Raw genomic sequence first — 25,815 nt, 5'->3', positions numbered from 1 at the left:
AAAATATATTTTTTTATAATGGCAACTTTTTTTCTATAGGTAGTATAGGTGAAATATTGCCTGAGAGAAAACAAGACCAAACTCTTTTCTTTTATACATAAAATTGCTTTAAGCCATGCACCAGAAGTGTGTTGGATGATAGACTATAGCCTTCATTCTCTTCATTGTTCTCACAGAAGTATGCAATTGCTGTATTTCTGCAAGAAAGTCAATTGGAGGGAGTCACAAAGCACTCTTTACTTGGATTAGCCATGTGTTAAAGCAGAACACTTACACATGAATGCACTAATGCTAATTTCCACAGATTAATTCCTCCTACTTCTGGAAGAAAGCAAGGGAAATCAATAATCAAAAATTCATCACAATCTCTGCTATATTTGAGGACTTTCCAAACAGTAAAGGCGAGATTCATTTGCCCGAATTTCTGTAGATACACACAGCTGAATTACGTACCTAGAGGCCATTAATACTCAATATCAGGAACCATACACTTTCTTCTTTGACAGACATCTCCAGGCATCTATTTTTGTCCATTGATTATAATCAGAGTCCAGATGATAGGGTGAATACATGTTTATACGGTTGGTCTCAGTCAACTGAGGTGAAACCCTGCCCACCCTTCCAAAAAATCAGACTTCTGAAGGCAGAAAAATAATAAAAATTCTAGTGTGCTTATGACTCGTGTCACCTAAGGGAAGTTCAGACTGAATATTAGACTTGGCTAGACTAGACTAGACTAGACGAGAATAGTTCAGTTGGAAGGGACCTTCAGAGATCATTTAGCCCAATTGTCTTAACCAAAAGTTAATGAGGATATAATCCAGATGCCTCCTGAACACTGACAGGCGTGAGACACCATCCACCTCTCTAAGAAGCCTGTTCTATTGCTTGTCCAGTCTCACAGTAAAGAAAGTTTTCCTAATGTCCAATCTGACCATCTCCTGCTTCGTACCATTACTGTGCCTCCTATCATTAATTACCAGGAAATGGTAACTAAGAAACTTAAGAAGAAGTTGTTCACCATAGGGAGATGGGCTTGGAAAAGGCACCCCAGGGCAGTGGCCATGGCTTCAAGCTGTTGGTGTCCAAGAAGAATTTGGACAGTGCTCTCAGACACTGAGTTTGAATTTTGGATGATTCTGTGTGGGATCCAGGAGTTGTACTCAACAATCCTGGAGGGTCCCTTCCAACTCAGGATATTCTGTGGTTCTATGACTTTATGAATAAAATTTTGCATGCATCTATCTCAGAGGTAACAACGTGGGATTTATGCACCATGAAGAGTGTAGATCCCTGTGACAGTTCTGTCAAACTATTGCAAGTGACCTCTTGGTATATAATGCAGGTCTGTCTAATGTGATGAGTGAAATTAGTAAGCGCGCAGATTGTTTTAAGGCAGCTGATGGAGCACACACTGGTTAGCGCATACTGTGGTCCTTTTCTTAGTGGTAAATACTTCATTATTTCTTGGTTTCAGTTTTACTTAATTTGGTATTCTGAAAAGTTGAGAGATGTCACCCGGCAGTCAAGATCCTTGACACACTGTGTCAGGCTGTTACATGTTGCTGAAAGTCTGCTGCACTACTGAAGTTCTGTGAACAGGCTGCCTTCCGTTTCTGCTGTTGTCTCACCCATCTGTTTTGCAGTGAGGCTGCATCTGAAGCTTAAGTACCTTACCTCATATTTCATCTTAGAAAACCTCTTTGGCCAAACAGACATGTGGCTCAATTGTGAGTTGCACAAAATGACAGAATCATAGAATGCTTTGGGTAGGAAGGGACCTTTAGAGATCATCTAGTCCAGCTCTCCTGCCATGGGCCAGCACATCTCTCCCTAGATCAGACTGCCCAAAGCCCAGTGAGGAGCCAAATACAAATATTCTCACACAACAAGCTGTAAGAAAGTAATAATAGTTATTGATGAATTTGGAATCCTATCTTCTTAAGTCTATAAGAAATTGTTAGTCCCTTCACTAATCCAAAAGCTGCTACCTCACACACTGGGCAAACATATTTTTGCACACATGAGGATCTAAACATTTACACTGTGTAGATTTCCAATCATTTCTTCATTGGAATTTAAACCTTCACGTGAAAAAATACTGTTGGTAACTATGAGGAACAAGATCTGGTATAGATTCTGTTTTTTACTTTATTCTTTTTTTTTTTTAATTGCTTTTTCCTTTTTATTACCTTGAAAAAAAATAAATAATAAAAGTTTTGTTTTTATGGAAGAACTTTTAATGTAATTTTATATAAAATTATTATTTATATAAAATTTATGTTTAATTTATGTTTAATGGAGGAATTATTCTATAAACGAGTGTGTATTATTGCATCCAATTATATTTTCTCCCCAGATCAGTTTCATTATTTTGACTTATTTAAGTAAGATCTAAGCATTATTTAGGATCTTGCGTAGATACCTCAAACAATTTTCTCCTTGAAATATTATTATATGAATATGTCAAAGCATGATGTTCATGATAAAGACACACTCTTATATCCTGTTTCACTGTGGTTTTCTTATTTTCTGTTCTAAAAAAGGAAGTGGTTATTTAACTAGAAATGTTACACAAAACAAAACTCTTTCTTTGTTATTTCAGCATGTTCGTACCATGTAGTCGGCTGTGTATTTTATGTTTTACAGTTACCATCCTAGTTCTGTTCTTTGTTGTGATGTAATTTTGTTGTTACTTAGCTTGCAATGTACTCACAATTGTCATCTTTGAGCTAGAATTTGGTGTAGAGATTCTCAGTACAGGAGACAATAATTTTCTAAAAATAATAAATTACATTTTTTAATTAATGAAAGGCAAGTGATTGAGTTCTTTATTCTTCCTCATTACTTCTGACTAACTGTAGCATGCCACTGTATACAGCTTACAATTCAATAATATTGAGAAGGCATGTACAATGATAGCAATAGCAAGAAGACTAAGTTGGTCTATCAAACAATGTATAATAATTTTCACGCTGCAGTTCAACAAGACTCTTCCATAATTACCAGTGTATTTTAATAGCAGTTTTTAAGATCCATTATTTGGCTATCACCATGCAGGCTCACAAGCATATTGTGAGCACCAGTCTGTTAGCACTGACAGAATATTACAATTTGTTGTTTTCGTGAAGCCAAACTTTGGTGGCACAGGTGATTTCAGATGATCCCTCAGTTCCACTAATACGTTTCCAGAGAAGTCCACAAATGTAGTTGCAGCCTCAGATCATCAGGTGAGCTGCTTCAACTGCTGGTAACACTCCAGCGACAGCAACACGTGGCTCAGCACTGGGTACATGTCCAGGAGTTAGCTAAGAACATTGAGGTGTTGCACAGCCCAGGCTGGGCCCTGTACTGGTGAATACTGCCCTGATACTGGTCAGCACACTGATGTGATAAAACAGTTTGTATTGTTGATCAAATCCCTTTCCTGTGTTCTTGAGGCAGTAACTTGTGCTGAAAGGGGTGCATTTACTCTCTGTGAATGGGACTTTTACTACTGAATTTAATTGTTTAGGATTTAACCTTAATTCTGGTTTTCATCTTCATACTTGTCTGTTGTCACTGCTGGTCACGTGGGAGAAAAAGTGCATTTTTCTCATGCCAGGAAGCAAAGGTTCCAGATTTTCACTTCCGTCCTTTTCTGCACGCTGTGTAGTTACCGAAGCTAAGCAGTAAAATGTTGCTTATCCCTCTGGAGTATTTCAGTTATTCAGAATGCTTTCCATGTAATCCGTGAGTTGAACCACTACCTGATACCACACACCCCTTGGGTTAAAAAGAATTGCTGTCTCTTCATTGATTCTAGGAGGTGCTAGATGAATAACTCTGAATAACTTGGACTAAGTGACCATCTTTCATCTGGTTAAAATTAAATGAGATTAGATGCAGAAAATCCCCTTTCAACAAGTCTCACTGTTCTCAGGAGACAACACAGGTTTGAACTGACCTCAGGAGGTCTCTGGTCCAACCTCCTGTTTGATCAGGGTCAGCCATGAGATCCAACCAGATTGCACATGACTTAATCCAGTCTCATCTCCAAAACATTGCTTTATATACTACAGAAATGTAAAGAAATGTAAATATAATGCTTGTGCTTAGATCTAAGTTTTTCTACTTAATGTAGCTTACAGGAATCTGAGATCCAGCTGTTGCAGGAAGCCAAACGTCTTAGTGTAGACCTGGAACAACAGCAGCATGAACTGGAAAAAGCAGAACAGTTCCCTGAAGAATCTTCCAGTGAAGTCTGCCGATTAAGGCAACAGCTTCTTAATTGCCAAAATGAGTACAACGTTATTAAAGAAAGAGAGCATGAAATTCAGTCCAGGATAAAATGGTAGGTGATAACAATCAAATCTCTGCTTGTTTTATCATAGTTTATCTAAAAACATAATAACAGAATGTAATTCAGTCTCCTCTCCACTATACGTGGATCTATTTCTTGACAGCTATTTTTAAGCAAATTGCAACAAACTTGCCTATTAAGGACATTTCAGAGATTAATAAAATTATTCCCGTGTGTGGTTTGTAGATAATTTTTCTTTTAGAAGGTATTCTCTGAAATACAACTTTAGTTTTATCATATTGTACCATTAATGTTTGGAGAAGCAAAAAAAAAAAAAAAAAAAAATTTTTTTTGAAAGCAAAACTTTCAGCACCAGTTCTAGTCTAGGATAACTTCAATACTAAGGACACCTTCAGTGCTAATGGCTAAAGTATCTCAGAGCTCTGGTGACTGGGATTTTATGGAAACAATGTCATAAATAGACTCAACGCTATTTTTAACATCAAAAACACATTTTATTCAGGAATTTCTACTCAGCTATTTAAAATAGGAAAATCATTTCTATACTCTCACATCTGAGAAATGAGAAATTTGCTGTGAAAGATGTGAATATTGAAAATTTTATAAAAAATTATTACACAGTATTGTACTGAATCATTTGCACATCAGTGTATTGTAGTTGGTGCTTCTACAGTAAAATTACAAACAACACTATTGTACTTTTAAAAATACGTTCCTATGGAGATGAGCTCATATTTTCACTTTGTGTTCACCATTTTTACCTATCTTCAAACCAGCAATACTTCAGTTGGCACATAAGGCTAGATAAGTAATGTCAGCAAGTCAGCGGTTAAAACTAATCTTCTACAAGGAAATCAGAAGCAGTGCATGAGCTGCATGGAGTAGATTTTTCTGGCAGCTCTTCCTTGATATTTTTTGAAGAGCCAAATGTTTTCTCTAAGAGGGAAACTTGAGAAGGAAGTAAACTGGGAGTGGGAGAAATAGAGAAATCATCTGGAAAAAATTATTTGCTATGAGATAACTAAGCATCATGAGATTTCCTGACAAATTATTAAATACAGAATGTATTGAAATTTACAAGCAATCCAGAAACACACTGTTCAAAATGTCATGCTTTTTGACCCATTTCTCCTCACTCATTACAAACATTTCTCACCAATTTGTATTACATTTCCAAAGAAATGGTGGGTTTTGTATGATTAAGGGATATCTACTCATACTCTACTTTTTACCTTTAATTAAAGGGAGATTTCTATGTCCTGCAGAACCACAACTTAGATATTCAGTTACCCTTGAACATTTTCTTCATTGATCCTTAAATTTGAATTTAAAATCTTATAGCGTCAGTTAAAAATATATATGGTTTGGGTCAGCAATAGTGGGAAAAATGTTATTTCACTTTTATAAGAAGCTTGGTGATGCACTGGAACAGGTTGCCCGAGGAGGTTGTGGATGCCCCATCCCTGGAGGCATTCAAGGCCAGGCTGGATGTGGCTCTGGGCAGCCTGGACCGGTGGTTGGTGACCCTGCACACAGCAGGGGGTTGAAACTAGATGAGCATTGTGGCCCTTTTCAACCCAGGCCATTCTATGATTCTGTGATTCCATGATTCCTCTCTGTGGCCTCTTGCTTTGCATGAGATCAAACCCAGTTGTACGGTCTGATCCGAAGTCCATATGGCGCAGTACCTAAGAGCGACCAAAAGCACAGCAGTCATCCATTTGTGAGACAGAGATTTCACAAGCCAAATGCATTCCTCTTTATTTAAGAATCCTCAGCTGATCCCTCTTCCTTCAACTTTTCCTGTCTCCTCTTAAGCCAATATAAACTTCTGGCATTGCAACACTCTGGGCAATGAGTTCCGTAGATTAACTCCACAAGCACTTCCACTTATCTATTTCAAGCCTAAATCATCTGTTTTGACTCCTAGCAGCTTCATTTCATGCTGGTAGTTGTACTGCATGAGGCCAGACATCTGGACCCCTATTTGTCTTCACTGCTGCAGGATGGTTTGATGGATCTCTGTTGCGTTCCCCCTCATTTATCCACATTCTAAAGTGAAGAGCCACAGGTTTTTAAAACATTCCTTATTCAGTGTTGTGCCTCATGGCAGCACCAGGTCTCGTGCCTGTTGCGGGGTTGGTGTGAACTGAACATGCCTCAGTTACCTGTGGATTTGCGCTCTGGGAGAGAATACACTAACTTGCCAGAGATGAGAGGGATTTTTTTTTTTGCTGAAGAAGGGTAGAATGAATAGGACTGGCAGAGTAGCATATCAATGTGAGGAATGAATAAATGAATGTAGATGTGGAAACAAGAAACAAGCTATGGAGAAAAACAGACAGCAGATGTTAATATGTTTGTAAAGAAGGAATGCATTGGTTTGAGTAAAAGAAGTGGAACTGAGGTTGCAGAATAGGGTAATGAGTAGCAGGTTCTCTAAGAAAAGCATTGATGTAAAATGAAGAACTCTGTGCCTGATGGTTTTCTCCACACAATAAATTATACCTTCTGACATGTAGGTCTGCACGAGCAGTCTCACAGCCTGGGGGCAAACCTCACCAAAGATACTGTAAGGTGTCTCAGAGTCATTTTAAGGTGTTAGGTGTCTGCTTGGTTCCCTTCATTTTTCAGAAGGATAGAATCTCCTCTCGCAGTCCGATCTCTCTTGGCCATCGGTCTCTCTGGAGCACAGTTTCCCTTGCTGTCCAACTGTGTTAATATAACAGTCCCAGCTGTGCTTGGCACTTACAACAAAATTTCGGGAATTATGACTAATGGCTGTTTAGCCTGAAAACAAACATATTGCTTATTTACCTTTTTGAATGGAACGTGAAGAAGAAAAGCCTTTGAAGGGAATCCATGTCTCTTATCTATTGCTTTATCTTTATCTTAGGAGTCTCAAGTAAGATCTTGCCTGCTTAGATGGAAGCAAGTGTGAGACTCTGAAGACCTTCCATTTCCTTGTTTCTGTAGTCCCTTCTTTTTCTCTTGAAGAATGATAGTGATATAGCATAGCACTGTTGGGGTTTTTTGTCACTTAAATATTTTCTCTCTGTTCCGCTTCCATCTTTCATTTCCTGTCTTCTTGCCTCTATAAACCTTTTTTTTTTTCCAGATCATATACATTTTTCAACATCTGAAGGTGGTACTTCATCTTTTGTTTTAATTACTTATTGTTTTGTACAACTGGAAGTGCCTCAGTAAGAATATAGACTGAAAATGGATTGATATGATCAGCAAAGATGGGTTCTGTCTTGAAGAAAAAATTTATTTTACTGCCCATGTGAGGTTTGGAGCCCTGGCTTTTGAGATAAAACAAGGAAGTGCTGCTTTGCTTTATTTGATCATAGCACCAGTTATTGCTCATTACTGATAAATAATGAATTTGTCATATAAATGAATATATGACCTAAACTTTAAAAAGTAAGCAATTAATTTAAAATTAAATTATTTATACCTAGCGTCTGTGTGGTTAAGTGTGCCTGATTCTTGAAAACAATTTTCTCCCGAAGCCCCAGTCTAACCCGCAGCCCTCATAGCCAGTTACCCAGCTCACAAAATGGCTACTCACTCAAGTCCTGTGTGCTATTGCAGACAAATCAGGATTGCAAAACAGATTTTGTTCTTGTACAAGCATTACAAGTATGGAAAATTACTTCAATGCTTGCAATTATTTCAGTATTAGTCACTGAGCAATTAAAAAGGGAAAAGTTTTTATCCGTAGTTTATCTAGTAAAGAATTACAATTAATAAATAAGTTAGATTACAGTTTGAAGGTGGTACCAGCTCATCTTATGACTGCATTCTCCAGTGTGTACAAACTAAACAGCGTTAAGAGCCTTACAGGAATGCCATGCTGGCAACTTGTTAGCTCTGATATGTTCTTGTGGTCACTAGCTGGGAGGTTTGTAGTTGTGAAGTGCTGAGCACTTTCTATGGTACCTCAGCAGTCCCAACTATGTGTAAGAGCAGTTGAAGAAGTTCACTTCCTTGTGTGTTGGGATTCATGGCATTGAGAATGTTCTTTTGCTTGCGGAGGAACTGAAATGAACCTCTGTTGACAACTACCACTGCATTTCTTAATCTCTCTGACAATTTTATTTTATTTCTGCAGCAGTTTGCAGCTGTAGACATCTCTGAGGGAAAAGTCTGGAATGCATTTTCATTAATGGTCCAATTTTCCACATGCTTTTTTTTTTTTTTTTAACTCATTACTTCTGCATCCGTGATAGCTTTAAATGCATGATTCTGCTATTGAACTTCACAAAGATAAGTAGAAGGTAAGAAACACTCACAGACACTCCTTTCCTGCTCCCAGATGTATGCTCCTCTCCCTTTCCATTGCCCTAGTCCACACCCATAAGTCACTTCAACTCTGAGAGCCAGTTAAACTCACTAAAAGAGAAAAAGAAAAGTCTGATTTGGTGATTTTTAGCTGTTTTAATGACTTATGTTGGCTCACAGAGTAGTTTCTTAGGAACCCTGGAGCTGCCTTGAGGGTTCTGTGGCCAAGAGCTGAGGAGAAACCTGGAGCTTTGAGATGCTCAATATTTATTGGTGGTAATCTATTAAACTGAGTCATAACAATTCATGAAACCATATCCTCACGAGGGTAAGATAAATCACACCAATAGCACTCACTGAATGCACAGAAAGAGTTTTGTTTTAGCACCTAACTTAAGTCCAGATTTGAAACATTCATTTTAAAATTGAAATGCAATTTTTAAAGGCAGTTTTTTGAAAGGGCATCCAATGGAAACAATTTTCAGAAACTAAAATAATGTTTTGCCAAAAAACTAACAGTGTCAGGGAGAAAATACGAATTTTAGCAAAACAAAATGAAAAAAAGCAATCTGCAAAAGTGAATGTTAAGTATGTAAAACTAATGTAGTAAATTCTTTAAATGTTCACATTTTTTGAAATTATTACATTCAAAAATAGTATTTCCCTTCTTCATTTTTCTTTTCTTTTTACCCTGTCTTTCACCTCTTCCTTCCGCCCCCATTTTTTTTTATCCCTTCACTGTTTTCTGTGTAATAGAAGTCAGCATGCCAGCTCCTCTGGCAACTTCACTTGGTGCTTGCAGTGTCCTGTTGCCCTTGTTTATGTCACAGAAAACGAGGTGTTCAAATCATTTTACTTTTGATGGATGGCAGAGTCTTTGTTGTGAGGTTGGAATGGCTCCACAGGAATCTGTCCTCATGAGTGAGGAATGTGACAAAAGAAAAACAGTGTCAACTGTGTTCTCCTCCTAATTTTTTTGATTGTTCTTTTGATTGTCTGGCGCAATATAAAAGAGGGCACAATGCAGACTGATGATGACCACTGCAGTACGTCTTTAATCCATTTGAGCAGGACTTATTTAATCAGGTTCTGTGGCAGTCAGACAGTTGTGGGTATTTGTGCAGAGTGAACATTCATTACAATTAGTGTGATTATGCCAGTCCCAAGGAGTCCTGCTAGGAATCCTGCCCACACATGCTGGGAATACAAATTGTCACTGTTAACTTATTAATACACTCAGAAAACCTGTCAGTAGGTGGAAATATTGAGTTTGACCAGCACAGCATTTCAACGTAGGTCTCAGCTGTAGTTCAGAGGCATAGTACATGGGAACAAATATTCTATCACCAAATCAAAGTAGCTCAATTTTCATCACAGTTTGATCCCTTGTTGTCTATAACCAGTGGGACATAAAAGCAGTAACTCCTGAACCAACTTCAGCAAAGAAACCACCTGATGTTTCTGTCTGCTCAGTTATACTTGCACTGTACAGTGCAAGATATGCCTGTGTCTGTCTGCAATCTTGTTCTGTGCAGTTTCTCAATTTTGAAATGGAACTTTCCTTTGTAAATATTTTCATCATTTTGGGGGGGACAGTTGACCTAAAATTATTTGTTTTTCTTTGAAAAACTTTTCCTACACTCATTCTCTCTGGCATTCAAATCAGTTTTCAGACACAGCAGTTCCCATGGAGGTATTGTTGCACTCTGCGCAAACAAATATACGTACATACTGTAAATAAAAAGCTCTACTTTGTGTCTTTATTTCCTCTTTGCTCTTCATCTGAGTCAGACCTTGTTCTTCACGAACATTTGAATTGCAACACTGTCAGCTCAGCTCTCTTTTAACTGTTTTATTCCCTTGACTGAAAAGTCTTTATCTGGGGCTTATGCATAGAAGTTTTGCTCCTTTTGTTTGAAGAAAAAAAAACACAAAACATAAGAAACCAGTTACTGGGAAAAACAACAACAAACAAACAAACAAACAACAATAACAACAAAAAACACTAATAAAGAAGTGACCAAGAGATCCAAAGGATTCTCCACGAGGAGGAGGCCACCAGTCAGCTGATCTCTCCCCACCATTGCTACCACCCAAAAAGTGAACCACCGCCTTGCAAAGACTGAAGCTGCCCCTGGAAGGTGTCCAAGAAATACTGATGGGTGGCCTCTCTTCAGTGTGACCCACATTCGGAAGACCTGTAATATCTACCTGCTCTGCGCAATCAAGGCTGCTCCAGGGTTTTCTTGCCACAATTTACACCCTCGAGTGACACAACTATTTCATGAAAGCCTGTCTGCCTCTGTTAATTCTCCCTTTATTTAAAGAGTGGGATAGCAGATTCTTGCAGACAACCCTGAGGCTCCAGGTGAACTGACCAGCACATCCTCATGTTGGAGAAACAAAACACAGATTTATTGTTTGAAGTTGATTCTTTTGTATATCTGGGACAAATAGTTTTGTTTCACCTGCTCCTTAGTTGTAATCATTACTCATTTATAGCTTGAGACTCAAAAAGTGTCATCACAAATATTAATTGTATTGAGAGAACCTGCTTACTAATCCCCCACCAGTGCTACAATGACTAAAGCTCAATTTGGTTGTGCTAACATGCAAGCTGCTGTAGACCATATACCTCATTCAGGTTGTTGTTCATTGCATGCACTGGGGTTGTACTGATGTATTCCCTCACTAATTCCAAGGCTAGTTTGTGATATTTGGCAGTTTTTACCTATCTGCCATCAAGAAGCTCCTGTTTTAAGTCTAACATGCTTGCTCACTCAGCTCCATTTTTTGTTGTCACTTCAACTTTCTCAGGGCAACTTGGCTGAAAACACACCCAGAGCTCTCCTATATTTCCTTTCCTCCTTCTGCTCTCCATCATCTGTCTCTGATGCCAGACATGAAATTGCAATTGTGTTGGACATAGATGATCTTTAAGGCCCTTTTCAACCCAGGCCATTCTATGATTCTGTGGTCACCTTGGCTCTTCAGTATAGTTTGCTGCTATGTCCCATTGCCTTGGCCTATGTCCCTGGTCACTTTTCAGGAGTATTTTGTCACAGGAGCCCATTTTAGATTTGAGGAACTTTACTTTCAGCTGTTTACAGTGTGAATGTGAACAATCAAAGGAAGAAAGTTTCACACCCCCAAATGCTCTTTCATTGGCATGTGGTCTCTTTGTGGATATACTTTGCACACCTACTCTTTCCTTTTCCTCAGCTCTATGTTGAAGTGCTGTGAAGTGTGTTGAAGTGTGTAGCATGTTTCTGATTCTCTAACTTTGTTAGTGTTACCACAAGGGTGAAGGAGGAACAAAAGCAACCGTACAGGAGGTGGTAAGACTAAGAAAGTCCAGATCAAATGGTTAGATATGTGAACTAGAATAAATGCTGTTTGAGTATGACCTATCTTTTAGTAGAGAGCAATCTCTGTTTACATCTGAACACTCTTAAGCTGTCCCTGATGATAGCTCACCATATGTGTTGGTGGAGCAGAACAGAGGCTTCAGTACTTGTTCCTTGTTTGACGTATTACTAATACATCTAGCTCTGCTTTGATTCTCCTGCAGTTTGCAAGAAGAGAAAAGACTTCTGGAAAAAGACTATGAAAGAATTCCAAAGCAAGGTGTAAGTATGAAATGTGAGAAAAGACATGTTTTCTGTTCTGTCTGCTAATATACCAAAACATCTCTGAAAATATTTTCACAGTGCATGGCTATAAAGGTCTTTAACTTACGTAGAAAGATAGATAGCTGATTTTATAGGAGAGATGATAGCAAATAATTCAGGCCTGATGACTGTAGGCGAAGCAGTGCTTATTTGATTGATAAAAGATCTGGATATTCCTAAGTTTACTCAGTATTTTTTTACAGTATGCAGCAAATGGGTAAAGATAGCTACAAGTTATAGGACGTGAGTACGCAAAATACTTCTGCAGTCAAATTCTGATGAACACATGCATATTTGTTGGAAATAGAATTCTGCTAATTATCAGTAGAAGAAAAGATCATATTTTATACCTTGTAAAAAATGTTAGCATCATTCAGTGTCAATAAATTCTGTAATATCTGAAACATAAAACAATGTAAAGGGATCTCATCTCCTACTTCATTTTTAAAGGAAACAGATAAGAAAATTAAAAAAATGAAAGAAGATTGTGATGAGCTCCTCAAAGAAGTAATCCAAAGGAAAGCAGAAGTTAACGCAATGAAAGAAGACATTTTATCCAAGCAGAAGCTGACGATAATAGATAAGAAAGAAGTGGAAAAGCTTCTGGAGGTCCAGGATGGTTTAAAAGTAACACAAAATTAATTATGCACATATCTTTGTGTTTGTGCATGTATGTGTGTGTGGGTGCCTGCTCTTGTCTAAGGATGCAGTGAATCTACAGTGCAGTCTAAGGATGCAGAGGATGTTGCTTGTCATTCCAACTCATTTAATGGCATTACAGTATGGATTTTATCATTTTCCAACAAGCATGAGATATACTGCTGTCCCATATTCACTGTTATTCCTATAGGAAATAATAGAAGTCATGGTTTTGAGTAAAAGTGCTTTGCAAAATGTCGTGTTTGCTATGTTGTGTTATTGTAAGGCTCCTCTAACACATCCAACTTAGTACAGATTTGTCCAGAGAATTTTAAAAAATGCACCCAGGTCTTTGCAGCTTTCCTTTTCATGATATAGATGACATATGCAGGCATATTAATTGCATCCAAGTGGGAATCTTGTTTTTCAGACATAATGACATGGTAAATAACAGTAATTATTTTCAAAAGCAGCAGCTACAGTTCCCTGAGATAAGCTCAAATAATTTGAAAATAGGTTTCTTGCCAAGTTTCACAGCAGTTCTATATGAGTATTAATTCTGTTAAATCACCCAAGATTGTGAGGCTATGAACCTAACCTTTGTCTTTTGTTGCTAGGATGAATTAGTTAAGATCCTTGGTGTTCCAGTGCAACTTAGAAAGGAAGCTGAGAAGATGAATCAGAAAAAAATGTACGCTTTTAGTAAATAAAATAAATATATGTATGTATGTATTCCTTGTTTTCATCCATTTGTTACACAGGCATTAGAGAGTAGCTGTTGATTGAAATTAGGATCATCATTTAAAACAGTGTTGACAATCCACTCAAAATCAATGCACCCTTCTAAAAAATGTTGCTTATGCAGTGAAATACTTTCCATTTAAATACTTTCATCTCTTGGAAGATGTCCCGGTCCATGTCAGGGGACTGGAATAAGATAATCTTTAAGGTCTATTCAACCAAAACTATTCTATATTTGTATATAATTTAAGCACACAAAAAAAAATAGAGAACAAAGCTGATAATTATTTAACCATCTTACTGCACTACAGTAATTAATATATATCAGATCTGCTTAGTAGATTTTCAATGGTTAATAAGTTAAGCTGTTATGTGTAGTGTGTAACACAGCAATTCGCCTGTTTTATATGTTGTAGATCTCAGTGAGTGCACATAAGTTTATTTACATTGGCCTCAAGGGAAACTGCAGCAGTTTTCACACAGGTGGAGGTCTGACCCAAGGAAACAAGCATTTCCCTCCATGCATACACAGCGGTTTGCCAGGCAGAGGCTGTTTACTATAAGCTCCCAGTGTGAACTCTGTCAAATATTTCAGCTGGGAAAGCAAGCCAGTCAGCAGCCTTTTTTTGCTCTGTTTTCGTGGCTGTTTTGTCCTCCATCAGAGCATAATGTGCTGCTTTCTGCATGTGTAAAATCTATCTGGTACCTGCAGTGTCAGCCTGGTTGCTCCCAGCTGCTGGAAGCTAAGTGCCCATCCAGCTGAACAGAGCACATGTGCCCTGCTAGCACACAGGGATACACAGAGAGTTTTGTGTTGCCTGCCTGCAGTCCCTGTCAGAAATAAAGTTGTTGGTTGACTATGTTAAATTTCTCAATTTTAAAATTTATGTGATAGTTTTCTTTTATTTTCTCCTCAAAACTCTGCTTAATGTTTAATGTGATTCTGCTATTGTATGTACAAGAAGTTTTCCCTATTGTGGTACAGAGAAGCAGTTTTAAAGAGTGAGTGCACTTAGTAGATTATTAATGGAGTATTTAAATGAGTCCTTCTACCTGAGACAGGTCACAGACACAAACTCTGAGCTTCCAGCCTTGGAATGACAGCTGGAAGCATCACAACCCTGGATCCAGTGATGCTGACAGAGCTCCGTTACCATTTTTTAACACTGTCCTGGTGCTAAGATCCCCACGATCATTTGTAGTTTGATGCAGAACTGTCTTGCAATGTGAAGATTAGTAGCTTGCTATTGTACATTTCAAGCAGATAGCTGTGGCTTTGAAATAATTTTGTGCTCCTGTGAACACTGACAACCTAAATTTTGTCATTTAAATACACATGTAGCAATGTCAACCTCTACTCTTTTGTTAACACATATCCACAGCGATGCAGAGAATCAAAATGAAGACCTTAATAACCAAATGCAGGAGTTAAACTGTGCCCTGAAAGACATTGACAAAGCGACAGAAAATATCTTGCAAGAATCAGAAGATGTAATGAAGGAATTGGATGGAAAAAGAGCTTTGCAGGAGAGCAAAGAACAAGAATGTGCTGCTTTGATGAGATTGCTAGAAATTGGCAGAGAAAAGGAACTGGTGATCCTGGTAGAGAGGTAAGAGCCGTAGATGTAAGCTGTGTAGAGTGAGGGAGCACTTTGTTCTGAAACATCTCTTTTGGTATTGCTTTGCTTATGTTTTCAAGTTCTATGTGGAAACCATGATGGAGCAGAAATACCAGAGTTGGTTTTGTCTTCAGGAATGTTTCTATAAACTGCTGGTCTCTGGGATCTGGCTCAGAAAAGAACATCAAGAAGTAGAAACATTTGACAAAATCCTGGGAGAGTGAAGCTCTGCATTTTGCTCTGAAAGGGAAAATGGTTCTCCCTGCAGTGACAATATATTTTTCTCTGTGTAGACCACAGAAAGCAAACTGAGCAAAAAAAGTTCAGCTGTTTCATTTTCAGATGAGACTCACAGATTTCTGCCCCATACTCCATAATTTCAATGGGAATTGGCCACTCATAGCTTTCATATTCTCTTTGAAATTTTGATCTTATATGTACTTGGTAAACTAAAATAAGCTGTTAGGTCAGTCATAAGCTTCAACTGACTCCTGAGGACAAAGTACAGGTATAATCATGGTCGTATTCTCAGCACAAATGCTTTTGCCTTTGAAGTTTTATGTTAAAGGATAGCGGCACTGTGAATTGAAATATTTGAGGGTCATGACCACGTAAACATACTAAAAAACCATGTCTTCTTCCTATAATAATTCATCTTCTACAGACTTGTAGCAGATTTAGAACAGGTTGTGAGACCTCAGTGACATAATTAGGAATATTATCATTTCTTAAAGTTATAAAATTGTTACCGGCTAATTGTAAGGTGACTTGTGGCAGTACATCATGATTTTGTCTTCCTGCTTGGAGATAATTACTTTGCACTCAAACCCCATTAAAATGATTGTGCCTGATGCAAACACATCTTGCTCAAATTACCTGTCTCTGAAATTCTCTGTTTATCTCCATAGAGACTCTCTGAACCATGCATTAAAGGAACAAATCCTTGAGAAAAAACAACAACGGGAAACTCTCATTCACATGCAAGTAGAGAAATATAAAGACCTGAGAAATCTGAAAAAGATGGAGCTACAGCTGAACACGATTTATGAGTCCTTGGAACAAGACAAGTCACAGCACAAAACACTGAAATTAGAGGTCTGTATGAACACATTGATCATAAGAATTCTAAACTTTCTTGCAGAAAATTCATGTATGATATACTTGGACTAATCCTAACAGAGGGAGTAGGATAAGACTTTTCTATGTCTTATGCACAGAGAAGTGTTAAGAGTGCCACAGCTACTGACTAAGGATGCTCTCAGTTTTTATAGCTGTAGTGAGAATACTGTGTGAACCCATACTGGGGCTCTTATTAAGAAACAGTAATTGAAGGAGCATCCTAGTCAGCGCTGGCATTGATTATATTGGCACTGTGGCATATGTCCTCCTTTGAGGCACTGTATCATATTCTATGTGCAGTAGCGCAGCGGCTTGCTTGCTGGCATCAAAGAAGTTTGTATCAGGCAAATAAGGCCACATAGCCACATATTACCCAGGTCCTGGGTTTCACATCAGATAACAAACAAAGATCATCTTTATTAAGTTTGAAGATTGCTTGAACATTGCTGCAAATAATTTATGATGTGTTTAACATTATTCTGGGGGCAGGAAATTAGCACTCTATATAGTCTGGTAAAATATATATATATATATTTCCTTATGTTTCCTTCATTTCCACTGAACTTTCTCTTTTCTCAGCTTCCTCCTTGTTTTAGTGTATCACCCATTACTCTTCTCATACCGATTTACTCTATTTTTTGTGCCTTCTATTACCTTGCTATTAAAGAGCAGTTTAGTTTGCTTGTCTACTTGAAGCATTTCCTTTCTTTTCTTCTTCCCATTCTTTCTTAAAACATTGTTTTGTCTGCTTTTTCCCAATAACTTCCTCTCATCACTGGTTCTTCTAATCCCTTTTTCTTAAGCTTTTTTCCTACATTTCTTTCTAGACTGTAAGTCACTCATAAAATTCGTCATGCTTAGTCGGTATTTTTTTTTGCAGGATAATAATATATCAATTATCTGATTTGAAAGTACAAGGAGTTGATGTTTCTTAACATGACATTGTGTCAGCACCATTTTTCTTGGTCCTTCTAAGCAGAAAAAGAAACTCTTTGTTGCATCACTATAAAATTCTTTACTTTATGGTATCAGAACCCACGTATACTTGGCTTTGCTATTTTTTCCAACTCTAAACATTACTCAGTAATATTTAATCTTTGTCAATCAGACTTTTTTTTTAATGTCTTCTTCTATACATGAAGATGACATTTTCTCCTGAATTCACACGTGCATTTATTACTTGGTAGCACTCTTGGGAAGAGGAAAATCTCTGTATAACTACACCTAAACTTTTAACCTGAATTTCCTGAGCTATTGGTTAAAGGGATGCACATATTCCAGACTTGGATCTTAAAGATCATGCTGCGTTTCTATTGGGTATCAGCTCAGAGAATCTGGGAAGCTGAATTTTGTCCTGTGTTGCTGTTGAAGAAAGAATTCTGGAGGGAGGATCACAATTGTTCAAAGTCACGCGATATTAAAACCAAACCCCGTCATTCACTGATAGAGATGTGGTTAAAGTTCACTGAGCTGGGTGAGATCCCAACCCAACCCCTTTACACTGTGTGAAAGGGCCAGAGACCTGCAATGGAACCATACAGGTTTAGCTGCATTGCAGGGGATTCCCTCAGTGCTAACACCGGGTTATACTGCAGGCTTGAATTTGTGTTGCAAGTTGCAGCACCACGAGGTGTGCGGGAGAGGGAATGCCAGCAGAGATAAAGGTGGAGCTCAGAGTAGAATCATTCTCCAGAAGCTGCAGGATGCTGCTGTGTGACAACGTGAACAGGCCAGGACAATACAGTCTTTTCAGCTCATCTGTCCCATTGTCTGTGTTTTCTCTGATTGCATTCTTGGCTCTTTTAGATGAGAAAATGTGAAATCACCTCTGCCCTGCAGCACAGTCAGCTCACATGCAGGACTGGAATGAGAACTGCAGTTCAAGCTCAATTCTGCTTTCATTTGCTATCTTGAGATGATTTTCATTTGAAAGATTTGGGAGCACAAAAGTTGACGTATTTTAATATTCAAGGTGATGCCAAGCAAAAAACTCACCAGGAATAATAGCTAATATAACAGTGTGATTGCAGAGGCAGCAGTCCATCAACATGCTTCCCCAGATTTCTCCTAGTTTAAGTGATGTGCTAAGTGCAGAGCAATTGGTTTGTAGAATAAGGAAATCACATGAACACTTCCTTCAACTTTTTTTCTTCTCAGTAAGTTGTGAAAGGTCAGCTATTGCTAAAGTGACATTCTGTGTGAAAGAGAACTGGCGGCCCTGGCTGCCTCCAGCCCCGGGCAGGGCTGCTGCTCCTCTCCCTGGCCTGGTCTCCTGCCAAAAGCTTGAGTCTTGTCTGATGCCAACAGAAGCCTTTGATGGATGAAAGATGTTGGTAGGAGCTTTCTGCTTCCATACACAGGGGCCTGACGGCACCTTTAGAATCCCATTTTGGAAATGTGTGTCCACATCCGCCACAGCCAGAAGTGCACAGCAGAAGTGGTAACAGCACAGCAGAAGTGGTAACTGATGCACACTGCAGAAATGCTGTGTTCACTCCCTCCATGAGAGCGAAAGCAATTTGTTTAGCATGGATTATGTCGACCTTTTAGCAAATCTAAGTCAGATCTGACCTGTCCCAGAGCTGGAATCAAATAGCAAATAACCTCAGAGCTTGACCTTTACCATGCCATGTTATCCTTTCTTTAAGTGCAAGTGAATACCAGAGTGCTGTGAGGCCAAAAAAACCTGGTGCCTCACAAGATCTATCACACAAATGGTTTCAGTTGGATTGTTCAGATTTAATCAGAAAGTAATTTCTTCCTTCTCGCATTTCTTTCTAAAATCTGGCTGAATAAACAGGTTCTCCCATAATGTACAAGAAAAAGTTGTACATAGCTATGCTGTTTGCTTGGACTTCCTGGAGCCTCAGGGAGAAACAGGAAAATCCTTCACAATTTAAACCAATAACATAACACTTATACATTCCATCACTTAAACTGGGCTTTGTAATGTTTAAGAAAACCTTCAGAAACTTGGGCATGGTGCTGAGGAATTCTGCTCAGCCACCAGTAACTCTTGGATTAAGAGTTGCAACAAGACAGAAAAATAATAATTTCATCATGTGTATAAGTAATTGAAATAGATTTTCTGCATTTTTCACACCTCTTGTTGCCATCATTGAGAATGCCTGATTTATTTTTGCAGGCAGAAGCTATCCCTAAAATTAATGGAGTATTACTAGAAAGAAGACGAGAACTGCAGAAGGAAATTGAAATGAAAAAGAGATGTTTAGCTAAACAGGTGATGAGTTCTTCATTCTCATATTAATTCCCAGTAATGATTGGTTTTCTGTCATGAGAATAAAGGAACCATTTTTTTTTTTTTTTTTTAATGGCGATAGTTTCTGACTGATCTGTATGGAAAGGACCTTAACGATCCTCTAGTTACAGTTCCCTGCCACAGGTGCAGACATCTTCCTCTAGATGTGTGGATGTCTGTCGATATTCACCGGGGTCAAATGTGCTGGAAATGCAGATGTCTCATTCACAAGAGTATTACTACTTGCCACTTTCTGGATGACTTTATAATAAGCAATAAATTTTAGACATACTTTCTTCCCAAGTTCGTATTCTCTTATCTTTTTCTCATATTTCTTTTGTGCTGTCTTTGAAGTCATTAGAATTGTCAGGTGAGATTCAGCTTGTGTTTGGATATGCATAGGTACATACATGTCACTGTTTGTGTCCTTAATGGTCTGCCATAGCTGGCGGAGCTCAGAAATTCATCCATTCACCTCATCCTGAAATAAGCAGATTTGAAGGTTGCATAAGGAACCATTCTGGATATTTGAACTGATCACCAGTACAATACAGATCATAGAAGTTCCCTGAATAAACTCTCCTTTGAACTACAGCAAAGACTTAGGGAAAGTCCAAATCTTGATTTCAAAATTACACTGGGAGAGAAAGGACCAGTTCCTGCCAAATTGTGTCAAGGGTTAATCCATGTTAAAAATGTCTGGTTGCTGTCATCAGAGTTTGACTAGTTTCAGCTTTCAGTCACTCTACTTTTTAAGTGTTTGACCTTTGATTTGAGGAGTTTGTTATCAAACTTCTGTTCACTGTACGGCTACAAAAAAAAAATCCAATCTCGATATACAGTTATTTTGCTTTAAGGAGACAAAGCTCTTTGAGATTCTTAGCATAGAAAGTGTTTTCCAAGCCTTTTGCAGCACAGTTTACTGCATGCCCTGATTCTTTGCTTTTATATTCAGCAGCTGGAAGTGCTGCTGGACGGAGGAACAGAAACTTTGTAAGTGCTAAAAAATTTTGATGTTACCACAGGATTGTGCGTGGTGCTTCAGATGGTACTTTTAAGTCAGTTTTGTTATTCATTTATTTTTAAATCCATGTATGGTATGCTTTGTAAATAAAGCCAAAGTGTTTCAAACACTGGTAATACGTCAGGGCATAAGAACTGACTTTGATTTCCTCAGGAGCTGGTATCGGGTATGGATGCCCGCACGTTAGAGGAATGTATTGCTGAAGAAGGCCGGCTGTTCAAGGAGCAGGACAGATGCCGCAGTGAGTTATCCAGACTTGCACAGCTGACTTGGCTGAAAGTTGAAGAGAAGGAACAGAAATCTAGGGAAGTTCAGAAAGTCCAGGTATCAAAATATCTCATATGATTGAAGGTCTGCTCTAAAGCAAAAGCTGCTATATGAAGAAATTAAGTCACTAATGAGAAAAACCTTATAGGCTCTCATTTCCCGCTTTACCTTGAAGTTCCATTGGAAATGTTCATCACAACTATCCCTGTTCATTGCAGGGGAGTTGGACCAGATGACATTTAAAGGTTCCTTCCAACTCTAAGGATTCCATGATTAACACAGGCAGCTCATAGTACTCCGTTAGTTGGTAGCAATTTATGGTGCAGTACAACAGTGCACTAAAATATCATGCTACAGTAGAAATAAGGTGTTTGAAAGGATGTTTTCTTTCAAGGCTACAGAATAAAATGAACAGTTACGGAAGAGGCAGAAAAGCAGATAGCCCCAACTGAGATCCTTGGAAGTACAAGAAGGTTGTTTTGTTTTGCAAATGTGTGGACATCAGAAGATACCCAGAACTACTATTCACTCCAAGGAGAGACACCAGTTCTTATTTTCCTGATACACTTCCATATGCAAATAATTCTATTAATTTGAAGGAAGAGGGAAAAATCCCCCATTCTTCTGGCTAAATACCAGGAACAAACTGTTTACACTTCCACAGTGTATGTCCATATTAAAATAAATCGGGTAGGCTATCCTTACAGCACATTGTGAATTTTTGACTGTCTAAAGAAATAGAGTCAAAGGAGCAGTTCAGGCTTTGCAAATTGAATAAAAATAAGTCCATAAATGGACCAAATCATTAAGAATATAATTTTGCTAGTAAACACTCCTGTTCAGAACTGCAACCAGACATCCACCAGCTTTTTCTAATACCTATATCATCCTCTTGATATCAATGGGTGAGAGAAGGTCTGTCCACTGAATGTTAAGGACACAAACTAGTAAGGACTGAATGGAACTGAAATCAGATGTGCAGAGCCTTTATGGAATGTAAGTGTGCCATGCTACTCAATCACCAGTGACTACTGAGAAGGCAGAAAAGTAAAGAAAGAATTTTTCTTTAAAAAAAGTGCATCATAAATTCAAGGTAAAACTTCAACGGTGCAAATGCACAGCTACACTGAGATGGAACTGCAGGCTGTTCAATAAAAACAGTAGAACTACAGGTAGCAGGGATCATTCATTTCAAAATGAGCATGAAATAAATTATCTACATTTTCAGCAGACATTGTAAGACTTATAGTATACATAGAGAGACTGGGTTGCTTAGTGTTATTACAATAAAGGCATTTCATTGTAATCAAAACAAATTCTTGGAAGAATTCTGCCTATATTTTCCTCATCTAGGAGAGCTGTTCTGTTTCTTTTTGAAAAATCTAAAGCACTTACTGAATTCTATTTAAATTTCAGATGCAACTTCAAAATATTATTAAAGAAATAAAAAGAAAGGATCTTGAAATAGAACAGTATAAAAAGTGTAAAAGAAGAGTCCAGAAAGAGTAAGAAAACAATTACACATTAGATAAAGTAATTTTTATCCAGATAATGTATGCCTAAACTTATAAAAATTATTTCTGTCACACTTCTCAGACTCCAAGGAGTTGCTAAAATGTGTGATATAATCCAAAGTGAAAGGAATAAATGTATACATTTGGTGCATGTTGCTCAGCAGAAAACAACTGAAATTAAAGACCGGATAAAAGTAAAAGCAAGTGAAAGAGAAACTTTAAGGAATACTCTTATAACCCAAGAAAGGTGAGTTTTAAATAAGCTGTAAATCACAGATGTAGAAATGGAAAATGTTTCTTAGAAAGAATCCTATTCTCAGTTATTACCCTGACTTTTAGTACCTGATCCAAAAAAAGAAATATTGCAACACCCTTATAGAATCTGCTCCAATCCTAACAATTTACAATTAGTTTGGGCATTACTGCATGGGAAGGAAACCTTTTTGAAGTTTGTCTGCCTTCTTTCTCATTTTCCTATCCTTTCAAGTGAAAAACTGCATTTATACTTTCTTCGTATATCTGTTCTCAAGCCTCTAGCATATGAGTATGAACAATTCTGTTGTGCTCATCTTTTGGCAAAAGGAGGTCCATACACAATTCACAATAGACTGGATGGTACCAGTAAATGAGTCACTAGCTAGTAACATGGCCAGTTAATTATTAAATTAGAAGTGAGCTTCTTGTTTCAAAGTCATACTGTAGTCTATTGGATAATATTTCAGATCAAACAAAACATGGCTTCAACTTCTAGGCAAGCCTGATCAAAATGAAAGCTTACACTGACAGCTGAGGAGGAGCAGCTGGTATGTGTGTGATTCTGTTTTTTCGTCAATCAGTGCTTGGTGGAGATGTCTTTTTGCCATCTTTTTGTCATCCAAGTGGTGATTTTCTGCTTGGTGCTATACAGACAATGACAGCATCTCTGAAATCAATAGCCAGGAAAGCAGGGAGCTGGGAAAGGGTCAATTCTGTAAGCAAAACAGCACAGCCAAAACTAAGTTTAGAAATAATTCATTTTGCCCAAAACTTTGTTTTCTGGCATCAAAAAAAAAATTGCACAGCCATGCCTAAGAATGCATTCAGGATAAATTCAATCTATATATGTAGTTAATCTCCATGTTCCTTGACTTCAAAGCCATGCTGAAGCAAGATGAAAAGAAGTGGCACTTAGTGGACTGAAGGGATTCCGATGACATATGCAAGCTGATGTTTTGTGCTAAATTTTTTTAGGCCTTCCCAATAAACTACTTGTGAGAGGAAGAGGAGAAAGAAGGATAAAAATCCATCATGGTATCCCTGACTTAACTGCAAGCTGCTCAATTTAGAAGACAGAGTATCAGTCCAAAAATATAGTTTTTTTCATATTCTATTAAGTAATTCACTGCATTTCTCCAATACTGTCAATCTGGAAGTTGATTTGCAAAAGCAGAAATGAACCAGAAAGAATCTCACAGCTTTGCACAGAGTAATTCAGCAGCTACATGACGGAACTGAGAATAAGAGGCAGGGCATTTCATCTGCAGTTCTATATTTTAATAGGAGACAGTGCTTCTTCTTTCACTACCTCTTTTGTATGTTAACAAATATCTTCCCAGTGTACACAAAGTAGCCTCAGTCCAGAAGTGACACTTAGTGCAGTTTAAATGCAATAAGTCTGAATCCCTGTTGTTACCAAAGCAATGCTCCACGTGGCAACAAGAAGCTGTCTTCTGAGCAAAGGCACCATCATCCAGTGACTGGCAGTCCCCAGAAACAATGCCTTTTCTTCAATTTCATGCATGGTTGTGATTTATCCCTAATCTTTTGTTATGATGTTTTTCCCACATCTTTCAGATAGGAGGATTGATAACATTCCATCTCGTGTGAATGTTGGGATACAGTGTATTATAAGCTTGGAGACCTCAGAGTCACAACCGTGTTATTTAAATATCGAACTGTAAATGAGGAGGACAGGCTTACTGCACATTAAGAACTTGCAGTCCACACTTCTACTCTTTAAGTTTTTTCCCAGGGCAGAAGAGCTGTGGTGAAGGCTCCAGTTACAGCATTTCACTGGGCCATAGTCCAGATCTGCTCAAGTTGGAAAGAGCTCATACAGAGGCGATTCTCAGAAAAGGATTCTACCTCTTGTCATGCTTCCTTGAAGCAGGGTGACATAGAAGATTCTTTGTGCAATTGAGCAATTATTTTAAGCTCTGCTTTTTTGTGCTGCAATTGCTTTCAAATTGAAAGGACTCAAAACTTTCCTACTTCTCTGTTACCTTAAAGAGAACTGCAGAAACAACACATGAAGAATAAAAATAACGTAGCAATTACAGAGAGTCTCAAAAATGATTGCTCCAAAGTCCTACAAGTCATGTATGAAATGAACGAAAAGAAAAAGCAGCAGGTTTTGGATCTTGACAGACTGACCAATAATGTTATCCGCGTTGAAGAGGAAATTGCACAACTGCACAGAAAGTACGAAAGAGCCATTGAGGAACAAAACGAGAGGTACGTGTGTAAATGTGATGCAATGAAGTGGGTCATTCTGAAATTCATGAAGCGATACTTTTCGATTTCTGAGCCAGTCTAACCAAGAATACCAAAGACACCTTCACCAAGGTGCCTCGCAAGCAGCCTGCGACGCCTGTGCTGCTGTGTGTCTTGGATGTGTGTGCTGGTTCTCCACTGCTGGAGCCATTCATTCTTCAGAACTCTTACAGGACAGCACAGTACCTTGTCTGCTGAATGCCTTGAGAGCTTGTAGCCTCTGCTCTCTGTGCTTTGTACACTGCTCTCATATGGAAGAGTAGAGAAAAGCTTTCCAATCACATTACTCCACTTTCCAAATGAATGCTGTAGAGGGCAAAAAAAGCTTGTAGCACCAAAGCAATCTTGGTAGGTGTGTTCTCCGATTTTCAGCTTGTAATTCTGTTCTCTTTTTAAAGTGCTATGGTGATATTAAAATAGCATCTGTGAAATCTTGCTATATTTCCCAGATTATTGCTATCATTTTTTAAATTTACCTTTTATGTTCTTGAATGAAATATGAGGAATATCAACCAAAATTTTAAAAAAACCTACCTTTTCCTTTTGGGCTTATTGCAGTGGCCTTCTGCTTAGAAGTCGAGAAGAAGAAATATGTATTTTATATGAAAAAATAAATGTACAAGAGTTTTTGTGTAGAAAAGGAGATATTGAGATGCAAGCTATGGATGAAAAAATCAGTTTTCTGAAGATGAAGGTGGCTGAGAAAGAGAGACAGATTAAATTCTGGCTCAAAGCACTCCCAATGAAGAGAGCCCTGGACGCAGAGTTGGTCATACTTCAGATACAGGTTGGTGAGAAAGAAGCCCCTTTTTTCCCCTTTTGTTTTCTCTAATTCTGTAT

The 25,815-nt window shown here is 38.1% G+C and overlaps 1 protein-coding gene across 1 annotated transcript in view; it reads left to right on the top strand.

Moving 5' to 3' along the window:
- The window catches only part of CCDC146 (coiled-coil domain containing 146), a 70,404-nt gene that overhangs the window by 34,207 nt on the left and 10,382 nt on the right, over nt 1–25,815 (top strand). Inside the window, exons 4-15 of the mRNA XM_042815810.1 lie at nt 4,124–4,333; nt 12,162–12,219; nt 12,712–12,888; nt 13,518–13,591; nt 15,024–15,251; nt 16,169–16,355; nt 19,525–19,620; nt 20,816–20,986; nt 22,346–22,434; nt 22,526–22,690; nt 24,712–24,936; nt 25,534–25,762. Coding sequence (XP_042671744.1) covers nt 4,124–4,333; nt 12,162–12,219; nt 12,712–12,888; nt 13,518–13,591; nt 15,024–15,251; nt 16,169–16,355; nt 19,525–19,620; nt 20,816–20,986; nt 22,346–22,434; nt 22,526–22,690; nt 24,712–24,936; nt 25,534–25,762 — 1,909 coding nt within the window. The remainder of the gene's footprint in view (nt 1–4,123; nt 4,334–12,161; nt 12,220–12,711; nt 12,889–13,517; nt 13,592–15,023; nt 15,252–16,168; nt 16,356–19,524; nt 19,621–20,815; nt 20,987–22,345; nt 22,435–22,525; nt 22,691–24,711; nt 24,937–25,533; nt 25,763–25,815) is intronic.

This window comes from Centrocercus urophasianus, unplaced genomic scaffold (assembly GCF_019232065.1).
Source record: "Centrocercus urophasianus isolate 14NV4802_14NV808 unplaced genomic scaffold, USGS_Curo_1.0 seq_15, whole genome shotgun sequence".
Lineage (NCBI taxonomy): Eukaryota > Metazoa > Chordata > Aves > Galliformes > Phasianidae > Centrocercus > Centrocercus urophasianus.
Note: the sequence above shows the minus strand (reverse complement) of the source record. Positions and strands in the feature narration are given on the sequence as shown.